Raw genomic sequence first — 27,221 nt, 5'->3', positions numbered from 1 at the left:
ACCCACCACGACGCGTTCTTTTAGCGCTGCCTGTCGGGCTTAATTCTTCTCTGTTTCTGACGCCAACTGGGAGTTTGATTTGAGAAAATGGCGGCCGCAAGCTTGTTGGTGGTGTGTGCAGTGGCAAAACATTGAACAATTTCCTCGTTACGGTTAAAATGTGCGCCGCATTAATGTAGTACCGTCGTCGAACATTAATCGGTTTTGTGTTTTACGATGACATCCAACATGTATCGCGTCGGAGGTGAGTGTTTTTAATAGTTAGAAACCGGCATCGCCAAAGAGGAAGTCTTCCTCGGCGGAATTGTGTTTATGTATCACACACGGGTGGTATTTATTTTCTTTCGGGGGCCCCTTTATCCGTTGCGGAAACGTTTCGGTGAGCCGCGGAGCGGCGATCGGAATGCTCTTGTTTTGTGGTACTCGCACAATTGTAAATCTATAAATAAAATCTCGTGCATGTAATTTACTTAATGCTAATTATCGAGGCAATTTTAACTTAGAGGTGGACAAGCGATTATCGTGTAATGAAATACGAGCGAAGCGTGTATCATAGTAACGATAAATATTAAAGGTGTTGCATATAGGTAATTTCTGATACTAATGATTCGGATAATTTACTTTGCTGTTGGTTTTTAATTATTGGGCATGTATCGCCGAGAGGTCGGGGATAACGAACTGTTGATTTGTGTTGCGGGCCCAACATCTTCCCTAGTTTCGTTAATTGCATTGCTTACGTTACTTGATTTTTCGACTGTTTACATGAGATTATGGTTAGCGATAAGAGATTACGGTGAAACATAGGTGTAGAATTAGTTAAATAATAACCGAATTGAATTGAATTTGTTAAGAGGTCATGAAAAAATGTTGCGTTATTTTCATTTTCAGATTACGTGTACTTCGAGACGTCGTCGACGTCTCCGTACCAAATCCGACGAATAGAGGAACTGAACAAGACCGCTTCGGGAAATGTGGAAGCGAAGGTGATGTGCTTTTACAGAAGAAGAGACTTGCCCAGCCAGCTGATTCAGTTAGCCGACAAACACCAATGTAAGTGGTCTCCCCGTATCCCGTGTGTCCGTTCCCGTTCCTCGTCGCCAGTTTCGGCGAGGGTCAACCTCTCCCCCCCGTGAGGGGGTGGCGGGCGACTTTTAATTGCTATTTAGGGTCGACATTCCGAGAGCTTTTCACGCATTCTAAATGAGTGGTGGGGCAAAAGTCTTGATTAGGCGATCGATATTCGCCGACTGTACCTGTCTTGTCACCGTTGGACCGGGTCTGGCGGGATGAGAGGCACACGTTTGTTTCGCGAAATCGTGTTGCAACTGTACTTGATCAGACCGCGTCGCTATGACAACTGTGAGATGCCGGTTCTTTACCCCGGACTGTACTTTTATAATTGCACGCAAAAAGTGGACGAGCCAAACGCTCTACACCACTACCTAAACCTATTGTTTTACCGGACCAGTAAATCTAGCTTCATCATTAACACACATATATACCACATATATATACCTACTAACTCATCATCAAATTTAGCACTCCAAATATTTGGACAATATATGCAAAATTAGCTAAAAATTAGTTAATTATTGATGTGTTTTAAAACAAAATATGTCAGTCTATCACATACTGTCACCTCCGTTAATTTAATAAATTCGAATTTTTTAGTCATTCAATGCTTTATTCTTTCGTTACACGGAGTGGGACTCGTGTGGTTAAAATTAGTTTCATTGTTTAAGTAACGTTAACAAGTCTGATTACAAATTACATAATTGAAATATTTTTTTAACACCATAAATTCACTCAATCAAAAATATTGTTTTATGGTTTGAATACGTTCATATTATAACAAAATTATTCAATTGATTTATGCATTTACATTTACCTTTCCCCTTCGTATTCTTAATATGGAAAATTGTTGATGCAGTAATTACAGTATTGTTGAAGTAGTTTGTTTTTATGTCAGGTGTTCAAAATATTAATATCTTAGGGATTAAAAGGATCGTAATAATAAATAACAACAAATTGATTTGTCACTGTAATTTTTATTTAAAAATAATTAAAAATTACAACTACATATTTGGAACTTTTTTGAAAATTAATAAACAAATAAATTAATTTAAATGATCCTGTGCAGTTGCCTTGAATTAAATTAATAATAAAATATGAAACCAGTATGACATAATATTCAAACATAACAAAAGCATTACATAATTCTAAACATTGGTTATAATATTGTAATTTGCCTGTTCAATTGAAATAAATTTGTTCCTAGCCATTTTGAACTGGCACTTTACAATAATTTAAATTTGAATAAAGAATTAACAAAATTATACAGTTTCTAATTTACGAATTTTCACAAAAATAGGTCAATTTGACAAATTATAATATTAGTTTAATATTAACGAAATTATTAGTTTGATTTATGCAGTGTATAGATTTTTAGTTGTTTCTGTAACATTCGTTTTAAAATTACGGTACACTTTTAAACGATTTATCTCAATTTCAATTTTTATTGGCCATAATTCCCCAATATTGTTTTTAAGTGGGCTTAAAGCAATTGATAAAGCTTCATTAATTTATTGAAATGATGATTTTATTGAATGAATATAATTTTAATTTGGTTCTTATTTTAATTTGTTCCAATAAATTTATCGAAAAATTTATTTTCAGTTATAATTTATTTTATAAGATTAATGGATTTTAAAATTAATCGGACGAATTAATTAATTTGCGCCGTCATTGTTTATTATTTGAGTAACAATGAAAATTATCAATTATTGTCCGTCATATACCAGAAACCACTAAAATATTATTAACAAAAGTGACCCTGGAAAAAACACGGAAAATATTTTTTGTTTTTAACATGATTCCTAAGAGAGGTAACACAACTTATTTATCAGAAAAATCTATGTTTCTTCTTAGTTAACCAAATAAACGAGCATTTAAGACATTTTATTGTTTATTTTTAGAATTTTTGTCATATTTGTTATATATTCTTCTTGCTGTATCTCTTAAAGTAAATCGGATATAACACGTTGAATATTGATGATGTTAATTTTTTTGTCGACTTTCAAAGTATTTTCAATTTTTACATAAGAATACTAGTTATTCTAGATTATCCCTTAAATGTCTGACTTTAGATAGCCATTAATACCCTTCAAACGGAATTAAGGACTTTGCAGATTATTTGATAAATCGATTTTAATAATGAAAAAAATCAATAATGAGTAAAATATTTAGAATATACACTTTACACCCCGATTTTGTTAACGGTCTAACTGGCTGTCGGTTACAAATACCCTCCACTCATGTATATTAGTTACATACATACGTCGGAGTAAATTTACCAGATTTTCCGTAATCACTGACCATCTATCGACGTTAACAAAGAAGTACATTTCGACATTAAATTATCATTTCAAATTGCCGATGTAGTTGTCTATTACATATTTCAACGGAAAACACCTCAGTCTTATCTTTGAAATATTCCCAAGGTTGAATATATTTAGTACCAAACGTTTGTTTATTCGTTTTAATGAGTTTCTTATGAGATTGTAATGACAACAAATATAGTTTCCTGTCCCTATGCATCAACATCTTTTCAGTTACCCTTCCGCGTGTAACATTAATTCGAATTGAAACATTTCCGAATCCGTTCAACGTTCCCCCGTTAGTTCGATGCCCAATTTTTTCCCCCGATCAGTGTTTCCAGCGTTCAAACAGAACGATAAGATTAGCGTTTTATCAACGCGATCTGGATTCACGGTTGGGGCACGTCTGTTCGACGATTACGAGGAATTTGTGTAAGCTCGACGAATCATCGAATGTGACGAAACCGCCAAACCGATGCCGGGCGGGCGTCCGTGCTCATCCTCCGCCGCGGGTTGGGTCCGGCCGTCGGACCCGCATACACTCTCACACACACACGCTCCCGCTTCCAGATAAAACAAACAATATTCGGGGCGGTGTGACCGCGACGGGACCTCACCAGGTCCCGGTATGTCCCCCTACCAACACCACCACCACCACCCCCCCTGCCTCCTCATATGTATATCGATCGGCGGCGGCGGGGCGACCCCCGAGGGCGGTAGCGGTGACTGGCGGGGTGGATGAAGTCAAGTCGGGGGGCGGGCGAGTGTGGGAGTTGAGGCCCGTCCGGGGTTCGACCCGCCAACACACGGTCGCCCGCCACCGACGCCGGCCGCCGGTTTTCACGGTGATGCTTTGTCGCCGCGCCGCTTTCAGTGCATTCATATATATATATATATATATATATATATTTTAATTAATTATTTATTTCGTTTCGATTGTTGTTTTTTACTGCAAACTGAATAAATTGGAGCAAAATTTATCATTATCCTTAATTGTAAATTGGGTAATATTTTTATATATCTTTTTTCCAGTTAATATTACTAGAAAATTACTTTTCAAATATATGGTTTTGGTCTATCAAAATTTCCAGATTCATAAAATTAAACTATTACATTTATTTATATAATACAGCAATATGTTCCCGTTTATTTTTAATAAAAATAATATTAATAGCACACGTTTTATTTATATATGCTTTTTTACATGCATGAATCATTTATGATGAATAATAAACTAAAACAATAACATTTTTCGTAAAATTTGTTGTATCATAAATTTGGTACATATTTTTTTATTTGTTTTCTATTAACTTTGGTAGAAAACACTATAAATAATTAATTTCGAATAAAGAAACAAAAGCTTAATTCACAGTTACAATTAAAAATTTTCATTCACACAAAATTCCAGATTCATAGAATTTTTGAATTATTTGAATTATTTTCGAAATATTAATATCATTTTAGTAAAGTATATTTAAAAAAAATTGCGATAGAACATCATAAATTTAGTACACAGTTTTTATTTATAATATGTTTTTCAATTAATTTTAGTAGAAAACTCGTATAAATAATTAAATTGTAACAAAGAAACAATATCTAAACTCACAGTTTTCAATTAATACAATTGATAATGTAAAAGAATAACACCTTTTATAATATTTATTATGGTTTGAATTTATAGCATTATTCTATATTTATATTTAATTGTAAATTAGATATAATATGTTTGATGCATTTCTTTTTCAGTTAATATTGCTAGACAAATTTCGTATTAACACACTATAAGCGGGTCGGGTAAAAATACCCGTCTCGAGAACTGTTGATTGTTAGCTGGCCGGGTAATTTTTACCTTTTTGAATGTACTTGCTTCAAAAGCGGGGTGAGATAATTTTACTCTATTGGTTTACATACGGAACTGAAAGAATTATCTCTTATTTTTTGTTATCATTCAACAACTTAGTTTGGACTATTTTGCTGCCCGCCTATAGTATGTTAATTACTTTTCGATTATGAAAACGAAGGTCTAGGTCATAATTATTCACTATTAAAATTTCCAGATGTATAAAATTAAAACTATTACATTTATTTCTATGATACAGCAATATGTTCCCATTTATTTTCAATAAAAATTTTATACTTATATTCGTGTGTACAGTATTATTTTATAATGTTTTTCGATTCATTTTGTTAGAAAATTCTTATAAATAATTAATTTCTAATAAAGAAACAATATCTTAACTCACACTTTTAGTTTAAATTCTCAGTTGAAGAAATTTTCAAATTCATAGAAATAAAACTATTAAAAGTATTTTCGAAATATGATGCAACATATTATCATTTGTTTTTAATATCGTATATGTATATAGAACTTGTTATCGTTTTAATAAAACTACGTTAATAGAACAACATTTAATTGTACTTCTTTGCTTACATGCACAATTTATGATACTATTATTAATTAAGTAATAGAACATTCTTTATAATATATGCTATTCTCAGAATTTGTAAATATGTTCTGTTTTATCTTTATCTTTAATTGTAAATTAGTTATATTTTAATGTATGTTTCTTTCTAATTAATATTACTAGAAAACTTTCGTATTAATTACCTTTCGATTAAAAAAAACGAAGGTCTAGGTCACAATTACTATTAAAATTTCTAAATGTGTAAAATTAAAAGTATTACGTTTATTTCTATAATAGAGCAACATGTATTTTCAATAAAAAAATTTATCATGAATTTATCAGTATTTTTTATGTTTTTCAGTTAATTTTAGTAGAAAACTTCTGCATAAGTAATTAATTTAGAATAAAGAATGTTTATAATTGAAATTTCAAAATTCATATAAATATTTTGATAAGTTAAACATTTTAATATCATAAAATTTAGTTGTTATTTTATGTCATACAGTTTTTTTAATGTTACTAGTAAACTGCTTTATTAATTAATAAAAAGAAACAAGAGCCCGGTTACTAGCAATTAAAATTTCCCAATTCATAAAAATAAAACTTTTGTACATATTTCTATAATATTGTGAAGCAACATGTTTTCATTTATTTTTAATATCGTATATATAGAAATTATATGGTTGCTTGGCCTATGTATACATTATTTTACAAAAGATCATATTTTATATTATTGAGATTATTCTAAATTTAGCACATACTTAAAAATAGTTAACGGAATATCTAACGTCCATTTATTATACATTTTAAACCATTTTTTTTTAATATTTGCTCTCTGTTTATTATTAAATTTATACATTTTGTTGTATTTATTTTTAAATAATATATTTGTCAGAAAATATATTTCTAATATTTGTTGTAGTTTGCCATCCACCAGAATATGATTTTGTTTTCTTTAGAACGTAGTACAAAATTGTATAATGTATTACAAAATTAAGAAAAAAAAACACATTTGAATTGCTTCTTTTGTAAATACATTACAGGTGTTCAAGCAACACAGTGTAAAGTATATTTTCTGCCGCTAACAGGTTAAAATTAATTATTTTGTCACCTAAAATGGCCATTCAATGTGATGACGTAATTAACGTACACTATGCATATATGTGCCTGAATCTGAATTCAAATGACTATATTTTACGTGCACATTGTGATATAATATCGTTATGTAATATTTAATTATAAAAATAAATGATACAGGTAGATAAAACTGGTAAATATGTCGAGTTAAATGATTAGATTAGAATACCATAATTTCCGACTTATTGTACGTATATAAACGTTGCGAACGATATGCAATAAGTGGTTGCTACACATTTCGATATCGGCAAGTTGTCCGTTAAAACGTGACACCGGCGGTGGTTTTTGTCGACGCAGCGCGTCCCCCGGACGGCCGACACCGGTGGGGAACAGAAACAACGGGAGACATCGGCGGGTCGCCGCGCGTTTTTCCGGCCGTGCACGTACGGCGCTGTTGATCTTGCACACACTACACCTGTTGTACCTAAACGGATGCACGCTCTGCCCCTGCCCGTATTGGCCGGATTGTTGTTGTGCCGGGGCAACTCGCACACGCACGCGAGTTTTCACGTGGATGCCCGTCTCTTCTGTGCGGACGAACGAAGAGTTTATGTTCTTGCAGGCGTGCATTTTGATTTTGGTTTCTATCGAAATTCAGTTTAACTCGTTTGAATTCGCAATTCGAATTGCTTATCGGTTATATTTGTTAACTGTTAATCGTTAAATTGAAAATCAATCTGATATTAAGGAAAAGTTACACACAAAATATTTAATTTAATAAGCTAAGTAATTACAACAAAATTTATAAACTAAATGTAGCATTCTTAAAAACCAAATTTTTTAATAAATATTTGATATTTATCCAAAATTGGATAAAATATTTTTTTATTAATGATATGAAATATAATTTGTCATGTGATCTTAGATAACTGGCTGGGAAAAAATACGTCTTTTCGTCAAATAAACTACAAAATAAGTATGAATGTACTGGAAGATAAAATATTATGGAAGAGAGTCGTTCGTCATATACCAGAAACTAACACATCGTTCAATAAGTCCCGAGACTAACAACGAAAACAACATTTTTTTTCAAAAATCATTTTTATTCATCAATATAATCTCCCTTTAGAGTGATACAATCGTTCCAACGCCTTTCCAACATTTCTAATACCATGTTTATAAAAGGATTTATTGTTTGCTTCAAAATAGGATTCAGTTTCGGCAATGACCTCCTCATTCGAGCCAAATTTTTTCCCTGGAGCATTTTTTTGAGGTCAGCAAAGAGCCAGTAGTCGTTGGGGGCGAAAGCCCAACTCGTTCAATTTTGGCTTTGTTTTCATGGACTTGTGGCTTGCTGTTTTGTTCCACTGAAAGCAATCGCGGCACCCGTTTGGAAAAAAACCTTTTTCATGCTCAATTTTTCATGAAGGATTGTAAATACACTTCTAGATGATATCTGTGTCATTTCTGCAATCTCACGGACCTTCACTTTGCCACCTTTCATTATGATTTTTAACGCTTCACTAACATTTTCCTGTGTAACGGCTTCCAATGGCCTACCCGCACGTTCCGCATTGTTTGTGTCCGTACGACCACGTTTAAACTCAGCATACCACCGACTAATCGTTGGTTTGGATGGAGAGGAGTCCGGGTAATGTTTTTCAAGCCATTGCTGGGCTTCTACGGTGTTTTTACCCATTAAAAAACAATGTTTTATCAACACTCGAAACTCGCTTTTATCCATTTCTCAAACAAATTACAAAGTGACTTTACTGTAACCTCGATAACTCTGCTGTTTGTGGTCCGATCGACGTGAAATTTTTAAACGTTTCATGTAAAGGTTCGTACTCTAGGGAGATGTGGCCAATTTCGTACTACTAAGATCATTTCTGGGTTAGTCTAGGGACTTATTGAACGATGTGTTACTAAAATATTATTAACATTTTTAATTTCTATCATGGGATGTAACATAACTTATGTATCAGAAAAATCAATTTTTCTTCTTAATTAACCAAATAACAAAGCATTTATTTATTTTATTTTACTTTTAAATGATTTTTCTCATATTGGCCAAAAATTTCCAATATTGTTTTTAAGCAGGCTTAAAGCAATTAATAAAACTTCATTAATTTATTGAAATGTTGGTTTTATTGAATGGATATAATTTTAATTTGATTCTTATTTTAATTCGTTTCAGTAAATTAATCGACACAATATAAATTTGTTTTCAATTATAATTTATATTATAAGATTAAATAGGTTTAAAAATTTGATTGGACGAATTAATTAATTAATTTACGCAGGCACTGTTTGTTATTTGAGTTAAAATGAAAATTATTAATAATAGAAGAGATCCGTCATATACCAGAAACTACTAAAATATTAACAAAAGTGGCCCTGTGAAAACGTGGAAAATATTTTTTCAGAGTATCATGGGATACATCACAACTTATTAAGGAAACGTATTACTAATAAATTATGTTGAACGCAGCTAAAATTATGTTGGCATAAATTTAAACTTAAAAACTAATTTATCTATTATTTGATATTTTTTTGTTTATTTTATAAATAGATAATGTCTCTTGCTTATTTTTAATTTAATTTTTTGAGTTAATACGTTATCATTGCAAAAAATATGTTTAACAATTGAGTGTAATGAATTTAAATATATTTAATTAAATATGAAGTAAAAATCTCAATATAATTATCAAGTAATATATGGATTAATTAAATACGGTGAATGTAACGAGCTATCTTATCTCTAAAGCAACACAGTCCTAGTAACAGCATTTAATTACAATAAATTGTATTAAAATAAATACGTAAGCTCTAAACAAAAATTCCACTCTTAATGAAATCGATAGTTTCGTAACGTAGCTTATTAAATATCAAAATAAAATTTATTACCTCAAAATATAGTGAAAAAGTTCCCCAAAGTTTAAACATTTAATGTAAATTTTAGATCAAAATTTGACAATTATCAAAAATTTATTATTAATTTTTATAGATTTAAAATTATTTTGTTTATTCTGTACATATCTAGAGAAACATAATTATCTAAAATTTATAGATACTCTCTTAATATTAATTAAAAGTCTTACTAATTTATTTCTTTATAACAAATTAAAAAAACAGCAACACATAATTGTTAACAAGTAAAAAAAAAATAAAATAATAGAGATATTAATATGATATTTTTCTCAACTATTAAAATTATAGAAGACACTATTTAGAAACAAACTACTATTAGGAAACGTGGAAACAATAATGAGAGTTCATTTTTATTTGTTACATAATAACAACTACATTTTAAACTCTGCCAAAATATGTTGAACAAATTTAATTTTGAAAACGTGTCTATCTATGTAATTTAGGTTATGGAAATGTTTTCCAAATATTTTCCTTTGCAAAATTCAATAATTTTTTTTTGAACGAACGTATTTTGCATTATATCTAGCTCTATTTTTATGTTTAATTTCAGAATTTTTTTCATAAAAAACCAAAATCATATTGAATTTTTTTGCGAATATAAAAATGCTTGATAATGCTTGTTGATTTATCAGAGATAATTATTTTTTAGTATTTCGGGCACAAAAAAAATAATTTTGAATATAAAAAAAATTGTGGGAAACGTCAGTTCTCTTGTGACCAATGGAACCGTTTTGTAAGTAGCAAAAATTTACATCGCACACAACAAACATTCTTTTAACGCGAATCCGCACCTCACGAGTTGAACAACCGTCGGTTGGTTTTTGCTGCCGGTTCGCCTGCCGTCTCTCCGACCACATAGCGAACCGTATAAATAAATCAAACGGGCAAATTACGATCACATAAATACCCATTGTCCTTGGAAAAGTAACCAATTCGGGACATCCTGCACATCATGAAATGTGTGACACGGTCCCGGTACGATAATATATACATATTCAGAAACGAGCAGCCGTCCCGACAAAAGGCGCGGCACAAGGGTCCCCTCCGCATTTAATCCTGGGCACAAACAAAAATCGAAAAACAAAATGTGTAGTAGCAATAACGAGTATTTCGGTGGAGAGGTGCACGTATGTGTGTGTGTGTGTGTGTGTGTGTGTGTGTATGTGTGTATAGGAAGCGGCTTGATTACCGGTGCGGGTGCGAGCGAGACGGGCTAACACAAAGAGCCGGAACGATGGAGGGAGATGGAAGCGGCACAATGACCACGGCGCGTTGGTTTGTCGGAATATAAATATAGAATCGGGGATATTGCACCGATTATTGCCGTCGTCCGAAGAATACCCGCCACGGCTTACCTATCCATTATGCGGTCCGTTGTTACGCAATCGCGAAACGTCTGGAAAACAATTTTGTTTTTATTATTTTTTTTCTTTTTTTTTTATTATTTTCACTTACCGCATTTGAAAATTAACTGGCAATTACGTGTTATTTGTTTGTTTAATTTGGCGGATCTTTGTTGAGTTTTGTTCGGGACGGGAGTTACGTCGAGATTATGCAACTATAAATAAGAACGAAGTGTTTTTAGCGGTGTTATGGATCATGTTACTGTTGACGATTTATTTGCGGAGCATTTCAAGATTGTTTTGTACTTTTTGATGAATTTATTTATTCTCATCAGTTTTTTATTGTCTTGTCTATCTCGTGTTTTCAAAAACATTTAATTTAGTGGGGAATTTATATTTTAGATTAGGTTAGGTTAGGCCTTAATTAATTTCCTTCCTAAAACATGCATGTCTTCTAAGCTATTGTTAATTAAAATCGAGTTATGAATAAGGTGTTTCTGACTTATTTGACTCTACAGTCTATTTACTTAAGGTACGACGCTATTCCAAAATATTCTTTTGGACTCAATAATTTAGCATAAAAATTAACATTATATTTTGTATTATTCACCGTAAATAAATAATAATAAATTAAATAAATATCTAACCAGACTAGTACGATAGTAGCCTAAATGCAGCACTGGCAAATTTAAAGTATGAAGTAGGTATCAAAACTAGCCTGTTGAGATCACTTACCCGCAACTAAATTTGTTTATTCCTTTGTACATAATTATAGAATAGAGTATAATATTTTTAATGTTTGATATTTTATTGAATACTCTTATTGATAGTTTATTTTGATTGTTTCTTGAAAAATTACTAACTCTTTCCTGTGTCTTGTCTTGTCTATGAAGAGTAATTACAGAGAAAACTTAAAAATTGTCCTGACCTGATTTTTTTATAGTTTATTGGTTTGATCAGTTTGAAATTTTTTTACAATTCCTGAAATATTTACGAAAATAACTTTTTGTTAGATTAGTTAGGCCAAAATCTTAGTGAGTATTTACAGAGTTATTCATGTAATGTGTGTTTATTACTAAAAATTCGATATTCTTACAAAAAAATTATATTAAAGGTCAATATTTACATACCAGAAGACAGTTTAAGTACCACATTTACTTTTGAATTGTTGGTTATGTTAATAATAGTTCTGGGTAGATTTTACAATTTCTCTATAAATAAATATGTAGAATGAAAATAATTAAGCTAGCAAATTTACAAGAATGTTTCCGTTTCCGTATATATTTAGATTTACTTGAAAATGACTGACACAAATTAAACCTACAATAAAATGATAAGGCTTTAAAAAATACACACATATTTATCTAATCAAATATATATTGTTTTAGTGATAAAGTTCCACTGCTCATCATCTACTCACACATTAGTTTCAGTAAAATAATGCTTCTTTACAATACACATATCTCATTTTAATAAAATTGTCACACAATTCTATTTATTTTTTTTTAAATAAGTATTGATCTGGAATCTAAGTTTCTTTGAGAATTATCTAGTTGATCAGAAGATATCATTTAAGTATCACTTAAAGAATTTAACACACTTATTAATACACAATATTTTTTATAAAAAATATTCATTTTTAAGGATACTAAATTTAATGAACTTATATTTTTCATAAAAAATGCCCTAATCAATTTATCTATAAAAAGTGTTATAGTAGTCCTTAAATACAAATATTTGTTTAAATGTAGATTATTTCAATAACAAATTTCTATTTTACGTATAATCTTTTCAGAATACATTACTTCATTGTAGCACAGAAAAGATGTCCCCATTAAAAAAATCACTAAATTACATTTAAATTTCTTTGATTTATTTGTGTATCCAAGTTTTATTCCTTGAATTTTTTTAATAAAAGGGTATATTTACGTTCTCGTAACATTTTCCGTTAACTATGTACATTTTTGGAAGTGCCCTGTCACTTTGTGATAAATTTTCGTTCAACAAAATCTGAGACAATATCATTTTTATGAATCACTGGGGTATATCAGACAAAAGCTATCAATTTTATTCGCCAGTTGCCAGAGTAAGTGATAACATAGGCTTTTATCAATATACGAAATTACTAATAGGATATGCATTTAAAATAACAATAAACTGATATTAATACCATTTCGTTAAGTTATAACCTGATTTAAAAATTATTTGAATTTTACCTGCGTATATTGTCAACTGAAACCGATAAGTAAACTAATAATGGCTGACTACAATCATCATTGATATGCACATACATAGAGATCGACTGGTCGACCTTGATTTTCTTCGTAAAATTTATTGAAACGGTGTATATAACATTTACGTTATACAAGTGTCATGTTTTATACTTTTTAAGGGAAAAATACAATGTATCGAAGCCATATATGACATTATTTTATCGCGTATTCATTTTAGTTAAAAGTATTGAGTGCCTCCCCAAGCATTAAATTTGTATAAACAAAATTGATGTAAACATTTCAATCAATACATTATAATGATTGAATATTAACGGTACATTTCCATTTTCTAATATAAACAAAATATCAGTGGACATTTATTATGAGCTGATTGAAAAGAACTTCAAACACCAGAGATTGGTTAACTCGAAACCCAAACCGAGTTAAATCGAGTCGCGGTTAATTTGAATCAACTATAACTTAGATTATTACTAACTAGTTAGTGTTACGTTTTTATTTTAGTATTTTATAACCTTTCTGGTCCTTTTGTTACTTCATTGAGCTAGGAAATGAGTGCCTACTTGGTTTGCAATAATTCTTGTTACAATAAATAAGTACTACTTAGTTAATACTTGGCATTATGTTGTAAAAAAACTGAAGGCAGCTACTATTATCAGTACAATATCATGTTTGCATCCCAATAATATTCATTCAGTCTACCTTTAAATATATTCTTAAATCATATAAAAATTTATTGAATTAATATTTTACTGGAGTGGTTGAATCTCATTTTCATTACAAAATATTAAATGTTATTCTTTCAAAATATAAGAAAACATTCATTTTTAACCGTAACCAATAACTTAACAAATGCTATTCAGATCTTTCATTAAGTCGACTGAACAAAAATGTGATCTGACACATCTCAGCCATGACACATAAAACCTAATTTTAGTAGTTGAATTATTAAATCAAATTCAATTAATTAATAAACCGTTATAATTTCAGGTGCCTTAGACGAATCCAGCAGTAGTCCAACGTCTGACAGTAGCGTCAGCGGCAGCGGTAACGGGGGCGGCGGCGGCGTCGCCGTCGGCAGCAGCTCAGTTAGTGGTAGTATTAGTGCGGGAGCTGAACAATTGACACCAAAACAGCGGCACCAGATGAAACATCGGGAACTGTTCCTGTCGCGGCAGGTCGAGACGCTGCCCGCGACCCACATACGCGGCAAGTGCTCAGTGACACTATTCAACGAGACGGAGGCCCTGGCCTCCTATCTCAGTAAAGACGACATGTTTTTCTACTGTTTGGTGTTCGATCCGTCGCAGAAAACGCTGCTGGCGGACAAAGGCGAGATACGCGTCGGCAGCCGGTACCAGAGTGACGTGACGCCGATCCTTCGCGAAAGTGAGAGTGACGGCCGGGATCTGAACGAGCTGGAAACGCTGATGTGGACGCCGGAGCATGGTCTCACCGATCGACAGATCGACCAGTTCCTAGTGGTGTCGCGGTCCGTGGGCACGTTCGCGCGCGCCCTCGACTGCAGTTCCAGCGTCAAGCAGCCGTCGCTGCACATGTCGGCGGCCGCCGCAAGCCGCGACATCACCCTCTTCCACGCCATGGACACGCTGCACAAGCACAGCTACGATCTGGGCAGCGCCCTCAGCTCGCTGGTACCGTCCAGCGGTCCGGTCCTCTGTCGCGACGAGATGGAGGAGTGGAGCGCGTCGGAGGCGAACCTGTTCGAGGAAGCGCTCGACAAGTACGGCAAAGATTTCAACGACATCAAACACGACTTTTTGCCGTGGAAGACGCTCAAGAATATCATCGAGTACTATTACATGTGGAAAACGACTGACCGATACGTGCAGCAGAAACGAGTGAAGGCAGTTGAGGCTGAATCGAAGCTGAAACAAGTCTACATTCCGAACTAGTGAGTTCGTAAACATTTTACTATTTAATCACTGTTGAATTACAATATTTTTTCAATTTTGAACTAACAATATTTATTAACTGTTTGTTCGTTTCCAGCAATAAACCAAATCCCGCCGCCCTGAACAACAATAAAGGCGTAGTGAACGGCAGTAGCAACGGCACACCCGATTCAGGTGTATCGCTAGGCGGAAAAGCGTGTGAATCATGCAATGGTGAGTTTAATCAACTGACATAATAAACTGGTCCTTTTATTGATCTGTAATCATTGTCTGTTTAGTGACTGTGGCAAGCCAGTGGTATGCTTGGGGTCCAACACAAATGCAGTGTCGCCTGTGCCAGAACTGCTGGCAGTACTGGAAGAAGTATGGCGGTATCAAGAATCCCAGCCGATTCCCAGACGGTGACTTCGAAAACGGTTCTAGTAGCGGTAAGAAAAAGAGTGGCAGTGACGTGGAAGATGAACGTCTAGGCCCTATGTCACATCGGCCACATCGCTGCAATATTGGTGGCTGCGGCAAGGAGTTTAAGCTCAAAGCGCATCTAGGTGAGAATGTCTTTTCTTATCAGTATTATTAATTAAAACATAACATCAAAGCCTATTGTAACTTGTGTTACAAACAATTGGTCAAATTATGATTTAGCTCCATTTATGAGAGATATGTTTATATTTCAATCAATTCCTTCTTTATTGTATCTAATTGTTAATCCGCGATTTGATTTTAAGGGATATTCTGAGTGTTATTTCTTCTTGCCAATACCACTTATTGTTGTTTTGTGTGCCCATAACTTTAATTTAGTGATTTTGTGACAGATATGTCACATTTGACCAAATGCAGCTTGCATTGACCCGGCTCACATATAGCAATCCATATTATTATTTCCAGGGAGACATTACGCCAGCGCACACGGCATTGTGGTGAGGAGCGGATCGCCACGACCAATTATGAAAACCAGAACGGCTTTTTATTTGTTGACTACGCCGATCACGAGGATCTCGCGACGCCTGTGCCGTCACATAATGAGGCCGAGGCACGCCGCTCGTGCTCCCTTCTTCGCCATCAATATACAGGCGGTGAAGCAGGAGTGCAGCCAACAAATGGTGGGCAAGACAATGCCGGAACTTAAGCAGTTGCTGACCTATAAGAAGAAGAACAGGGGCAGCGTAACAGCTATCGCAACAAGGTCAGACATCATTTAAATATGTTGGATTAATTTGCCACAATTCAGATTTAGCCTAGATTCATTCAATGCACCAATAACGGAGATATTCATAAGTTTGTTTGTTGTTGATAGATTGGGTAGACCAGGTCCAGTGACACCACCATGGCTCATTTTGACTGACAAGGAAAATCTTCCAAAACCTGAACGAGTCGCTTTTCCCAAGCCACCGAAAGCACCGGACGGCAGTCTAGTATATGAACGTGTGCCGAACAAACCTGAAGCTGAGAAAATACCGTTGAATAATATGTCGCCGTCGCTTAAAAAACGACCTTACGATGAAATGAACGGAATAGACAGTAAGTATTAGCATTATTTCTTTTCCTATTTTTAATTTACAGATAGTTTCAATACGAATTTCGGTTAATTGTTTGACAAGTTAATGTGTATATATTCTTATATATCTAATTATTACTTTTGTCCTAACTGGCTTCTATTCTGATTTCGACTGGGATGATGGTAAGTGTATTTTTAAGTGTGAGTGACCAACATTAGTTTATTATAAATGTATTAAGCAAAATATTTATGTAACTGGATGTTAGTAATACAGAGTGAGGATAATCAAAAATAAATGTATTCCTTTGTATATTCGTACGTGTGTTCTTTTACGACATCCCCAGGATTGATTTCAGTTGCCTTCACGTTTTGACCAGTTCCGTTAGAAAAATTAACTATTACAATCAAGAAAATAGTAGCCATAAGCTTTGGATACTGTGAAACAGAGAGATTTTAATAAAAAAGTGAAAAAAGTATAAATATTGTGACATTTATACCACTAAATTTCATTTTGATGTGAACATATCTCAAATAAAAGAACTATTTTAAAAATGGCCAGTTTAAGCGTTCTTCGTATGACGATTAAGCAGTTCAGTATTTCATTTTACGCCTAACCCTTGTTATTTGCGTAGGATCCGCAATTACGGCACCGCCGCCGTCCAAAAGGATAACGAAGGAGCCGATCCAGGTACACCGACCAGATCAGTACCAAGCGATCATCGCAGCGGGATTTGCACCGGGGCAAGCGTTACCTCGCCACATTGCGCAGATCAACGGAAAACCGAAAATCGCACATATGACTCGCACCGGATCGGGTCGCAAGCAAGTCATTAGCTGGATGGACGCGCCCGACGATGTCTATTTCCGGGCAACCGAAAGCAGCAAGTGAGTATTTAATATAGGAAACTGACATTGAGGGCTTTTAACCCATAGAAAACTAATTGGGAATTTTATTTCAGAAAAGCTAGACGACAAGTGACGCTAGCGGAACTACGGAGAGCAGCAAGAAAACCGTGGCGACAGCTCAAAACCAAATTAGACGACTTACAAGTGGTTGTGTTGGATTGACATTTAAAATCGTTCATATAATTGTATGTTCCCTCTGAGTGTACCAGGAACTTCAAGCGCATTCACCTCTAGCAATATCCATCCGCTAACGTGTAACGCTGTAAAGTGACTTTTATCATTTTCAAAACATCGCAAAGAAATATACAGTGTGATGATCCTCGAACGCATATGTATTGAATACACACATGTATATTAATCCAGTTTCACTCTTATTTATCCTTTATTTATGGAGGGGATGTTCGAGTGCACGTGATGAACACTTAAAATCATAAATCACATTAAATCAATTATTGGTACCTGATCATTCCCTCGTTTTTGTACATAGGCTACTTTGTTTTTGCTGTTTGTTTATTTACGTTTAATTCTATGTATATTTGACGATGAAAATAAGTAAAGTAATTTTTAATACGAAAGTGTACAAGATGAGACACACCTTTTGTATATATATAGTAATTTATACAAATTATGGTTTTTTAATATTTGGGTTTAAATGTTGTATTGCTAGGAGGTGATCATTGTACATTGTAAAATTTGTTTACTGGCAATAAATTCATGTTTGAATTCACCACTACTTTATGCTGGTGTGATTTATTGGAGCGGTGGATTCAAGCAGGTAACGAATCTTTGTAGATACCACTCTTTATAAATTACATATACCATGCTTTCATAATTAGACTCTGCAAAGTGTAGCCTTCCACCAATTGCCTGAAACGGGATGAATCAGAGGTAACGCGTGTTTAATTAACGTGAAGTTTTACAGCACATCTCTTTTTTTTTTGTACTTCCTTGATTTAGTTATACTTGTCATAAATCAAATAAATAAAATTAATAAAAAATTATTTAAAACTTGGTATAATTAATTAAGTAAACGAGTTTTTAAATTTAAAGTAATGGAAATACTTAAGTTATCTATGCTTGAGCCAAATAATAGCTATGTAAATAACTGGTTTAGCACAACCAGAATAATTGATTCCCAATTTTAGCCCCTATAATTCGGGTACTATTTGTTGAATCACTGTTCTACTATTATAAATATGATTTTTAAACGTTATTCTATAGAATTATAATATTGTAATTGGTAAGGGTTATCCCTACATAAATTTCTAGGGCTTATACGAAGGTTTCGCTATGTAGCGGTTTAAAATGACAGCACGGTATTGTGTCTCTTTACTAACATTAGAGATCATCATACAGTTATGAATCCGTAGAGTAATTTACATTTTTTTCATAAATAAAAAATAAAGCACCTAGAAATTAACTAGCTTTTTATTTTTATACCTGGCAAATTATATTTTAAAAAATTAATTATAGATTATTTATAGATCATCTATTGTGTAACACAACAGCATATCACACATTAAACAATTAATTGAAATGCATCAAATAGTGAATATTCATATATTTTTTGCCTCAACCGTTTTAGGGAGAAAATATTGAATTAAACTATGTACACATCCTATGTATTTTCATTATTTACAGGAAGTAAAGATAGGCTTAAATGGGCAGCATCAATATGCTGCGAAATTATATCTTTACATCAATTTTGTTTGATCAATTTATAAATATATACAATATTCGAACTGTTATAGAAAAAATATATTTAAGGGAAAAATGAAACAATACATACATACATGTAACTATTTATATAGAATTTAGACAGTAATTTAATTTTTGGTACAACTAATACTATACAATATAAACAATTTAATGGATTGGAAATGTAAGGAACTTGTAACTTAGTCTAAAATATTCTACACAAAATTTCACGTAAAATTGCGTTCCAGTTATTTAAAACAGGATCTAAAGGTGATATTGAAATGAGTGGTCACGTTGATTGTAATTATCATTGATTTTACGTGAAATTTAATTGCACATTTAAAACCTGATATTACATAATAAATACCACTTATTGTTTCGATAAGAACCAGCTATAAACCAATGACTATGCGAAATATAAAATATTTCATATATATTAATTCCAAATTAGGGTAATAAATTTAAAACACCCTGTACATCTACACAATAATTGCAACAAATTGAGCATAATATTAATTATCTTAAATAAATAGATATACATATATTTGAATAACTTTGGCTTTTCTAAAATATACAATTATATTTGAATTTTAGAAATAAATATATAATATTATACAATGCTTCCTACTTTACTCGACTGTGGTACAGGCATGTATGGAACGGACTCTTTTCTTTTAAACGTTACGTACGTGTATATCAGACTTCCTGCTACGCTTATATTCAATCCGATAAAGTTGATCCACGAGAATATATAATCACCTCCGATAACCATACCGAGGTACGTCACGCAAATATTTTTCAAACATCCAATTATAGTTGTCGTCAGTGCAGAATTGTACATAGTACACAACACTATGCTGTATGAAAGAACAAAGCCCATAATGCAAGATGAGAAAAATTGTGTCAAAAACAAATAATCATTCCAATATGTGAAATTTACGGCTAAATCCAGATCGCCGGTATAAAAAGCGAAGAACAAAGCGGGAATGAGCATAAAAAGTGAGTTGTAGAACAGTAATCCGTATTTGCCCAACTCTTTGGAGTCGAGTTTCTTCTTCATATAAACACCGTTGGTCGCAGTAAACAAATCGTTCATCAACACGTACACGTAACCGTGTAAATTAAAAGCTATATCGTAACTAGCAGCGATGATGGCACCTATGATCATTGTATAAACACTAAATTGCACACTAAAGTTTGGTCTGACACCGAGAATATAAAATTCCAGTATCATAGTCATTAAAATGGAGAATCTTCGCAGTACTGTGAACATGGGCAAACTGAGTTCCTTAGTACCGCCCAATCCGAACATCATGTTTCCGATGTAGATGAATGGCAGAGGAAATATTTTGTTGAACGTCCCTAACTCGAAGCTCGGAAAGGACACCCATCTCAAATATTTCGCCACCAACAATAGGACAATCGTCGTCACCATTTGTCCTATTCCTAGAATCGAAGAGGGACATCCGTAGTTTGTTAAGACCGTCTTATTAACTACCGTAATTGCAAACGACGCTGTCCCGTAGAATAATGCCGAAAAGATTTGTTTCCACAATAAGCTAGTGTCGGCTGCATCACCGCTTATTTGAGTTCTGGACATCTTGGAGGTTTTTTATAAAGTAAAATTTATGACTAGATGCACGGTGGGTATGAGTGCAGTCATGTTATGTTGGCATGCTGCTAATAATTTAGTTTCTGAAACAAAAATGTGTTGTTACATGATTGCGTCAGGTGAGTTCTCATTACTAAGACCCCCTTAATACATTTATTGTGATCTACTATGTTTAATTTTTAAACAATTATTATTATTATTCTCAAATATAAATTATTTCACCTAAAATGTCATGTGAATTCCGAGATGTGCGGTGTTAATTAATGTTTAAAATTATTGATCATCATCTCATTTATTTTATAATGAACTACATTTATGAAATTTAACATTTATTTTGTTTATAAAATATTTATTATCAATTCAAGTTCATCACAAAAAATACTCAAATAACATATAAAAAATATTATACAGTAATATAAAAATATACAAAAATGAATTTAAAGACTTTTTTAAATGTATTGTTTTGCAACCTCTTCTTTAATCTCAATGCAATTATTCACACTATGTATTATTGCTTATAGAATCACATTACCACCTCTAGGACCATTTTAGCCTGCAGCGTTCACCGTTGCGCATCACACACACATTGAAAGTAGAACATAAAATTAAAAAACTTCACATTCGGACAAAACTTAATTCCTTAATTTATAAGCATAATTACGTGAAATTAATATAAATTGTTTAAAAAATGCGATTTAAAGATATTAATAATTTTACTTTCTTATCGGATTTACAAAAAAAGCTTTTTAAAATGAGCATAATTTATGAACTTCATGCATTAATTTCGACATGTGCGGCGTTAATTAACATATACAATAGTTGATCAACGTTCAATTTAATTTACAATTAAATATCATATCTTTTGTTTGTAAAACATTTGTTATCTATTAAGTTTCATCACAATTTAAATGGATTTTACAAAAAATTTAAATAACATGCAACAAATATTATATAGTAATATATGTTATCAGCAAATGATTCCGAGAAGCAGTAAGTAACAATTCATTTAATGGAATAACCTTGTAAAATATAGAATTTGATAATCTGTACTACTCAAACTTACAAATTTAATATTTAATAAAGAATTAAATACATTTTACACATTACAATTATTATTAGTATTAGAATATATATATCACTTACCACGTTTACAATAGATAACGGTCTTAACACGCCGGTCACTACTAGTGTGGCATATTATTAACATTGCCTAGCTTCGCCAGTTTTGTATATATATCAGCAAATTATCGATGATGTTTAATTTTGATATTACAATAACACATAACACAATGTAAATATATAAATGTTTTTGGATATTGTTTGTAGGCACGCTTAATAACAATTATTTAAAGCACTTGCAAAATTTAAAGTGTGGAAAACAAACTTGTCTATTTGAAAATTTCATTGAATATATAATATAGAAAATTTATACATATAAATATTAAGTCTAGTTAGAACCCATAATTATAAGATAATATTAAATTTAAATATATAAAAATAATCACTTTAAAATTAAATTGGTTTAAATGCTCAATGGTATTTTTGATATTTTATACCATCATTAAAAGAGTAAATTAATTTATTTTATTTTAATTTCACAAAAATTAAGAAAATTAATTTTCCTAATTACATATTATAATATGCAGAAAACTACTGTTAAAATGATTTTTTTATATGTATGTTAGCTTACGTCATCACCTTCACCGATGGACCGATGCGACGTGCTCACATCTATTTAGACTAGTTTTGTTTTATAAGCAAATCTGAAGTATTTGTTTACATTTAATATTCGGGGCAGTTCTTAAGAAAGAACCAGGCAGTCAAGCTTTAGATGTCGAGGGTTAAAGTACGTTTGTTGTAATAAAGCGTATTATTGTGAATTTAGTGTTTTAATCAAACTAAAAAGACAGATTAACAGTCGCTAATCTATCATCAGAAGTGGGATATCTTCTCGTGAATTATTTCCGGAAGAAAGGACCTAAAAAAATTATTTTTTTTTTTGTGTTTCTTTGTGAACGAACAGACAATGGTGAAAGACACAAACGCGCAGTGAGTCCGAACGTTGTGAACATTACCAAAAGTGCATCGGAGAGAGACTAGCAGCATGAAAGTAACAACAGATTCCAAAAACAAAACATGGAAATTTTATCGACAATGACCAACGCCCAAACTACTCAAGCAACATTGAAGATGACTGCGCAGAACGTTTAAGTGTGGCTGCAGCGCAGTTTCGACTTGTAAGATTTAGAAATTGCATTTGAGGAATATGACTTGAATTTGTCAGGAATGGACGAGTGGGTTACGAAAGAAATAAAAGAACAACCGAATGCCGTTTGATCTCATAAACTCTTCATCAGATTATCAGAGCGCCATCGTTAAAGCCCTTGGACCACTTAAAGACGATATTGCGTTTGTTTATGTTGATGATGTGTTGTGCCCTGCTCGACCCATTCAAGAACGTCTTAAGAACTTAAGAAAGGACATTGACGCCCTTAAATATACAAAAATGTAACTTTTTCCAAACATCTGTGAAATATTTAGGTGTGATCGAAAAAGGACTGGCTGGATATTTTAGACATCTTGTGAAAAAACTTTGCTACTTTAACAGCACCAATATCTGCACTGTTACGTGATGGAAAATCGTTTGAATGGACATGTAAATGTGAAAATGTACGATTGACTTCTTATCCGATTTTCAACATTTTTGATCTGGAATTGTCAACCGAACTACATACAGAAGCAAGTTCGTTAGGATTAGATGTCGCTATTAGCTGTCGAATAGAGGAAAGTTGAAACCAAAGTATCACGGACCCTTTGAGGTAACGCATTGTTTACCTAATGAGAGGTACGCACTCCGAAGGATTGGCAGCCGAGGTAGAACTACAACAGCAGCGCATGAACAGTTACAAACCTGGCCAGATACAGAAATTCTATAAGGTATGATGGATATAGATTTATTTAATAAGATTGATGTGTGAATGTGTGTAAAGGTCCCTGCTTAGTAGGCTGTTTAAGGTCCCTGTGTATCAGGCTATATGTAAAGGTCCCTGCTTAGTAGGCTATGATTAAGGTCCCTGCTCGGCAGGCTATTTTTAAGGTCCCTGCGTCGCAGGCTATGTTTGAGGTCCCTACTTTGCAGGCTATGTTTAAGGTCCCTACTTTGCAGGCTATGTTTAAAGGTCCCTGCTCGGCAGGCTATTTTTAAGGTCCCTGCTCTGCAGGCTTAGATTGTTGTGTTCTGGGTCTGTGAGACAAGCGGGTAATAGACCTGGTAGTGGTTGAACCGCCTCTGAGCTCCTGGCTAGAATATGGTATCTTTTGATAGCACTTGAGAGTCATGGGTGTAACAGACCTGTTGATGGTTGAGTCGCCTCTGAGCTTCTAGTGGTTGTTAACTGTGCCACATAACAGTCTATTTTGTTAAATGAAATAAGGTTTAGACTTAGTTCTTCGAATATATTTTGAGCTTGTACTGCTGTTATAATGTTTACAGATTACCGGTGTCAGGTGAATCTTTGCAAAACTGTGGAAGGGTCGAGGACGCCCCACATGTCAGGAAGGCCGTGTTAGCTTACGTCATCACCTTCACCGATGGACCGATGCGACGTGCTCACATCTATTTAGACTAGTTTTGTTTTATAAGCAAATCTGAAGTATTTGTTTACATTTAATATTCGGGGCAGTTCTTAAGAAAGAACCAGGCAGTCAAGCTTTAGATGTCGAGGGTTAAAGTACGTTTGTTGTAATAAAGCGTATTATTGTGAATTTAGTGTTTTAATCAAACTAAAAAGACAGATTAACAGTCGCTAATCTATCATGTATATATGTAGATCTTTATTATTTCGATCCCACAATCAACGTATAACGAAATTATTTATTTATTTGAATACAAAAATAGAACTATTGAATTTACTGAGGCATTTTTAATTTTTAAATGAAGTCATTAAGCTGGGTCTAAAATGATAAACGTCAGCAATTTAGTACGCATATATGTGTACAGTAACATTTCAGATAAAGCATTTATGATATGTTAAAGGAAAAAATTGAATAAGATATTTAAAAATTTCAGTTACCTTTACATGGTGTGATTAGTATACTTTTAGCACAAAAATAGACTCGCCGACAGGTTAGGTTGAAAACGTCAAAACAATGGTACAACGGAACTACATCAAGAGTAACCTTGAGCCTACTACCGTCATCTCAAGATATATTCAAAAAATACTCATCTCATTTGGCATTGAAATGGTTTATTTGTTTAAATCGATCGAGAATATTATTGTACCAATCGTTGGGATTCCGCGTATCGCCTAGGGTTATATTATTCATGAACCATTGCCTTGTTGAGTAGATTCGCAAAGTCAATTAATTACTTAAATTTTCTCTAGGTCTTGGAACATTAATATTTCAGTGTGAAAAAAATGCTTCTGCACTTAGGATTTGTTTGTGGACTGAATTTGGAATGAAGACACAGTCTGTCCATTAATGTATTATGTAATTATAATTTTAAAAACAAGAATAAAAAATCTACAAATAAAAAAGCTGTATAAACGTACATTACTTCTACTATACATTTCTTAGTAAATATTTTATAATTGTAATTTAAAATTAAAAAAAAAACGGTTGAACTTTTAGTTATCTTATGTTGGTAATCTTTGAATCATTCATGAATGCATGTTTTCTATGGGTGAAAACAAATAAGCGCCATCAAATGTCAAAATCAAATATTCATACAATAATATTGTCTGTTAAATATTCTTGACGTTGATACATATTTCGGAATTAAGTTAATGTCGGGATAAAATTTTTAATATGGACACTAATACCAATGATTTTGTTATTCCCGAAGATAATCTGAATGAACTAAACGAACAGCTGAACCAACGTTTACAATATTACCAAGAAGAAAGTAAGTGGAATCTACAGAAATAAATTCAAATAGATTTAAGTATGTTAAATGGAAATATATAATATAATTTTAAGATGCCCGAATGGAGGCTGTATTTAGGCAGTTATATCTTTTAAATGAAGACCAATGTAATACTGAAATTAATGACAACTTGGAAACTTTAGCAAAAAGAGCTGAAGAGCATGGCACTATAGGTATACACCCGACAAGCCATTCCTTGTCGCAGGCAGATAAACTTCGTATACACAATATGTACTCTTCAAAAATTAAAATCTGTACTAAACTATATGTTGCCCTTAATGAAAAACTCACAAAGGAAATACAATTTATCAAAACGTAAGTTAGACATTTAATTTGATAGTTCTTATAAAAATGTATACATTAATTAAAAAAAAATATTTTTTAGAGAATTAGAAGAATCAAAAAATAAAATATCAGCAATACCTATAATGTCTAATGGTGCATTAATCCAATCAGAAGAAAAAATAAAGAGGTATGAGAAGGAATTGTTAAAAGCAGAGGTAAATCATAAATTTAAATTAGTAGTAATAATTCTCATTTAATTTTAATTTATGTCTGCAGATTAAATATCCTTGGCTAAAGAAGACATACTTGCATTTGCCAAATATTTCTGAAGAACTGAATATTTTAAGAGAACTTAGGACAGAAAAAGAGTCTTTGGAAGCAGAACTAGAAGAAAAGTATCATGGTCTTGCACCTGATATGGAAGAAGCTGCAAAGCAAGTAGAGGAGAGCAAGAGGAGATACATAGAGTTACAACAAAAACTTCTTAGTCAAGGAAAGATAGATTTTGTTGACACTAAATTAACAACATGTGAATGACCCTATATGACACAAAAAAAATAGCATGGATTCTTCAGTACTGCTTAAGGATATGATATGTATTTTTCTTAAAGTAGCCCATTGTACATAATGGATATTTTATGATTAATCTCTTGTCAGAACCTCTTATATTAAGAGATTATTCTCGAGAACTTGTTTCTTTTGAACAAGTACCAAAATCTTTATTGTTTCATTAAAATAAGCTGAGTGAACTTGGTAAGCCTCTTTTTTTTCATCAATTTACTTTTATAAATACTATATATACCCGAGCAAATTATAATAAAATTATTATTGTTTTAAATATCTATTTTAATTTCCTAAATTAAATAATTTAAAAGTTTAGAAATAAATTCCTTTATACTGAGCAATGAAAAAAAGCTTGTAATCAGTTTGTATAAACAGCGTAAATGCATTTTTTCGGAAATGAAATTTAATATTTTACCTATTTCAAAGAACATGTTAATCAAGTTTAATTTTGACA

The 27,221-nt window shown here is 32.6% G+C and overlaps 3 protein-coding genes across 6 annotated transcripts; 2 read left to right on the top strand and 1 right to left on the bottom strand.

The window, feature by feature from the left end:
• Positions 1-76: 76 nt before the first annotated feature.
• Positions 77-19,101, top strand: LOC109598973 (metastasis-associated protein MTA3). Of its 3 annotated transcripts, XM_020014883.2 has the most exons (10): positions 77-244; positions 889-1,050; positions 14,355-15,279; positions 15,378-15,493; positions 15,559-15,825; positions 16,166-16,463; positions 16,575-16,798; positions 16,929-16,958; positions 17,408-17,660; positions 17,735-19,101. In XM_020014883.2, exons 1-10 carry the CDS (start codon positions 217-219, stop codon positions 17,841-17,843), a joined length of 2,412 nt encoding a protein of 803 aa, XP_019870442.2. In that variant the 5' UTR covers positions 77-216; the 3' UTR covers positions 17,844-19,101. The 3 variants fall into 3 exon arrangements, with proteins under 3 accessions (XP_019870442.2, XP_049817109.1, XP_019870443.2); XM_049961152.1 differs by lacking the exon at positions 16,929-16,958 and having other exon boundaries at positions 15,559-15,708; XM_020014884.2 differs by lacking the exon at positions 16,929-16,958 and having other exon boundaries at positions 78-244.
• Positions 19,102-19,424: 323 nt separating this feature from the next.
• LOC109598949 (UDP-sugar transporter UST74c) lies at positions 19,425-25,146 on the bottom strand. Its single transcript, XM_020014856.2, has 2 exons — positions 25,065-25,146; positions 19,425-21,074 (listed from the first exon to the last, which is right to left on the bottom strand). Exon 2 carries the CDS (start codon positions 20,977-20,979, stop codon positions 19,990-19,992), a length of 990 nt encoding a protein of 329 aa, XP_019870415.1. The 5' UTR covers positions 20,980-21,074; positions 25,065-25,146; the 3' UTR covers positions 19,425-19,989.
• Positions 25,147-25,654: 508 nt separating this feature from the next.
• On the top strand, positions 25,655-27,041 carry LOC109598957 (RB1-inducible coiled-coil protein 1). Of its 2 annotated transcripts, XM_049968548.1 has the most exons (5): positions 25,655-25,688; positions 25,730-25,897; positions 25,972-26,233; positions 26,304-26,418; positions 26,480-27,041. In XM_049968548.1, the coding sequence occupies exons 2-5, from the start codon at positions 25,801-25,803 to the stop codon at positions 26,738-26,740; spliced, it is 735 nt and encodes a 244-aa protein (XP_049824505.1). In that variant the 5' UTR covers positions 25,655-25,688; positions 25,730-25,800; the 3' UTR covers positions 26,741-27,041. The 2 variants fall into 2 exon arrangements, with proteins under 2 accessions (XP_049824505.1, XP_019870426.1); XM_020014867.2 differs by having other exon boundaries at positions 25,663-25,897.
• Positions 27,042-27,221: the final 180 nt, after the last annotated feature.

Source organism: Aethina tumida, chromosome 1, assembly GCF_024364675.1.
Source record: "Aethina tumida isolate Nest 87 chromosome 1, icAetTumi1.1, whole genome shotgun sequence".
Lineage (NCBI taxonomy): Eukaryota > Metazoa > Arthropoda > Insecta > Coleoptera > Nitidulidae > Aethina > Aethina tumida.
This window is presented reverse-complemented; position numbering and strand designations above follow the sequence as displayed.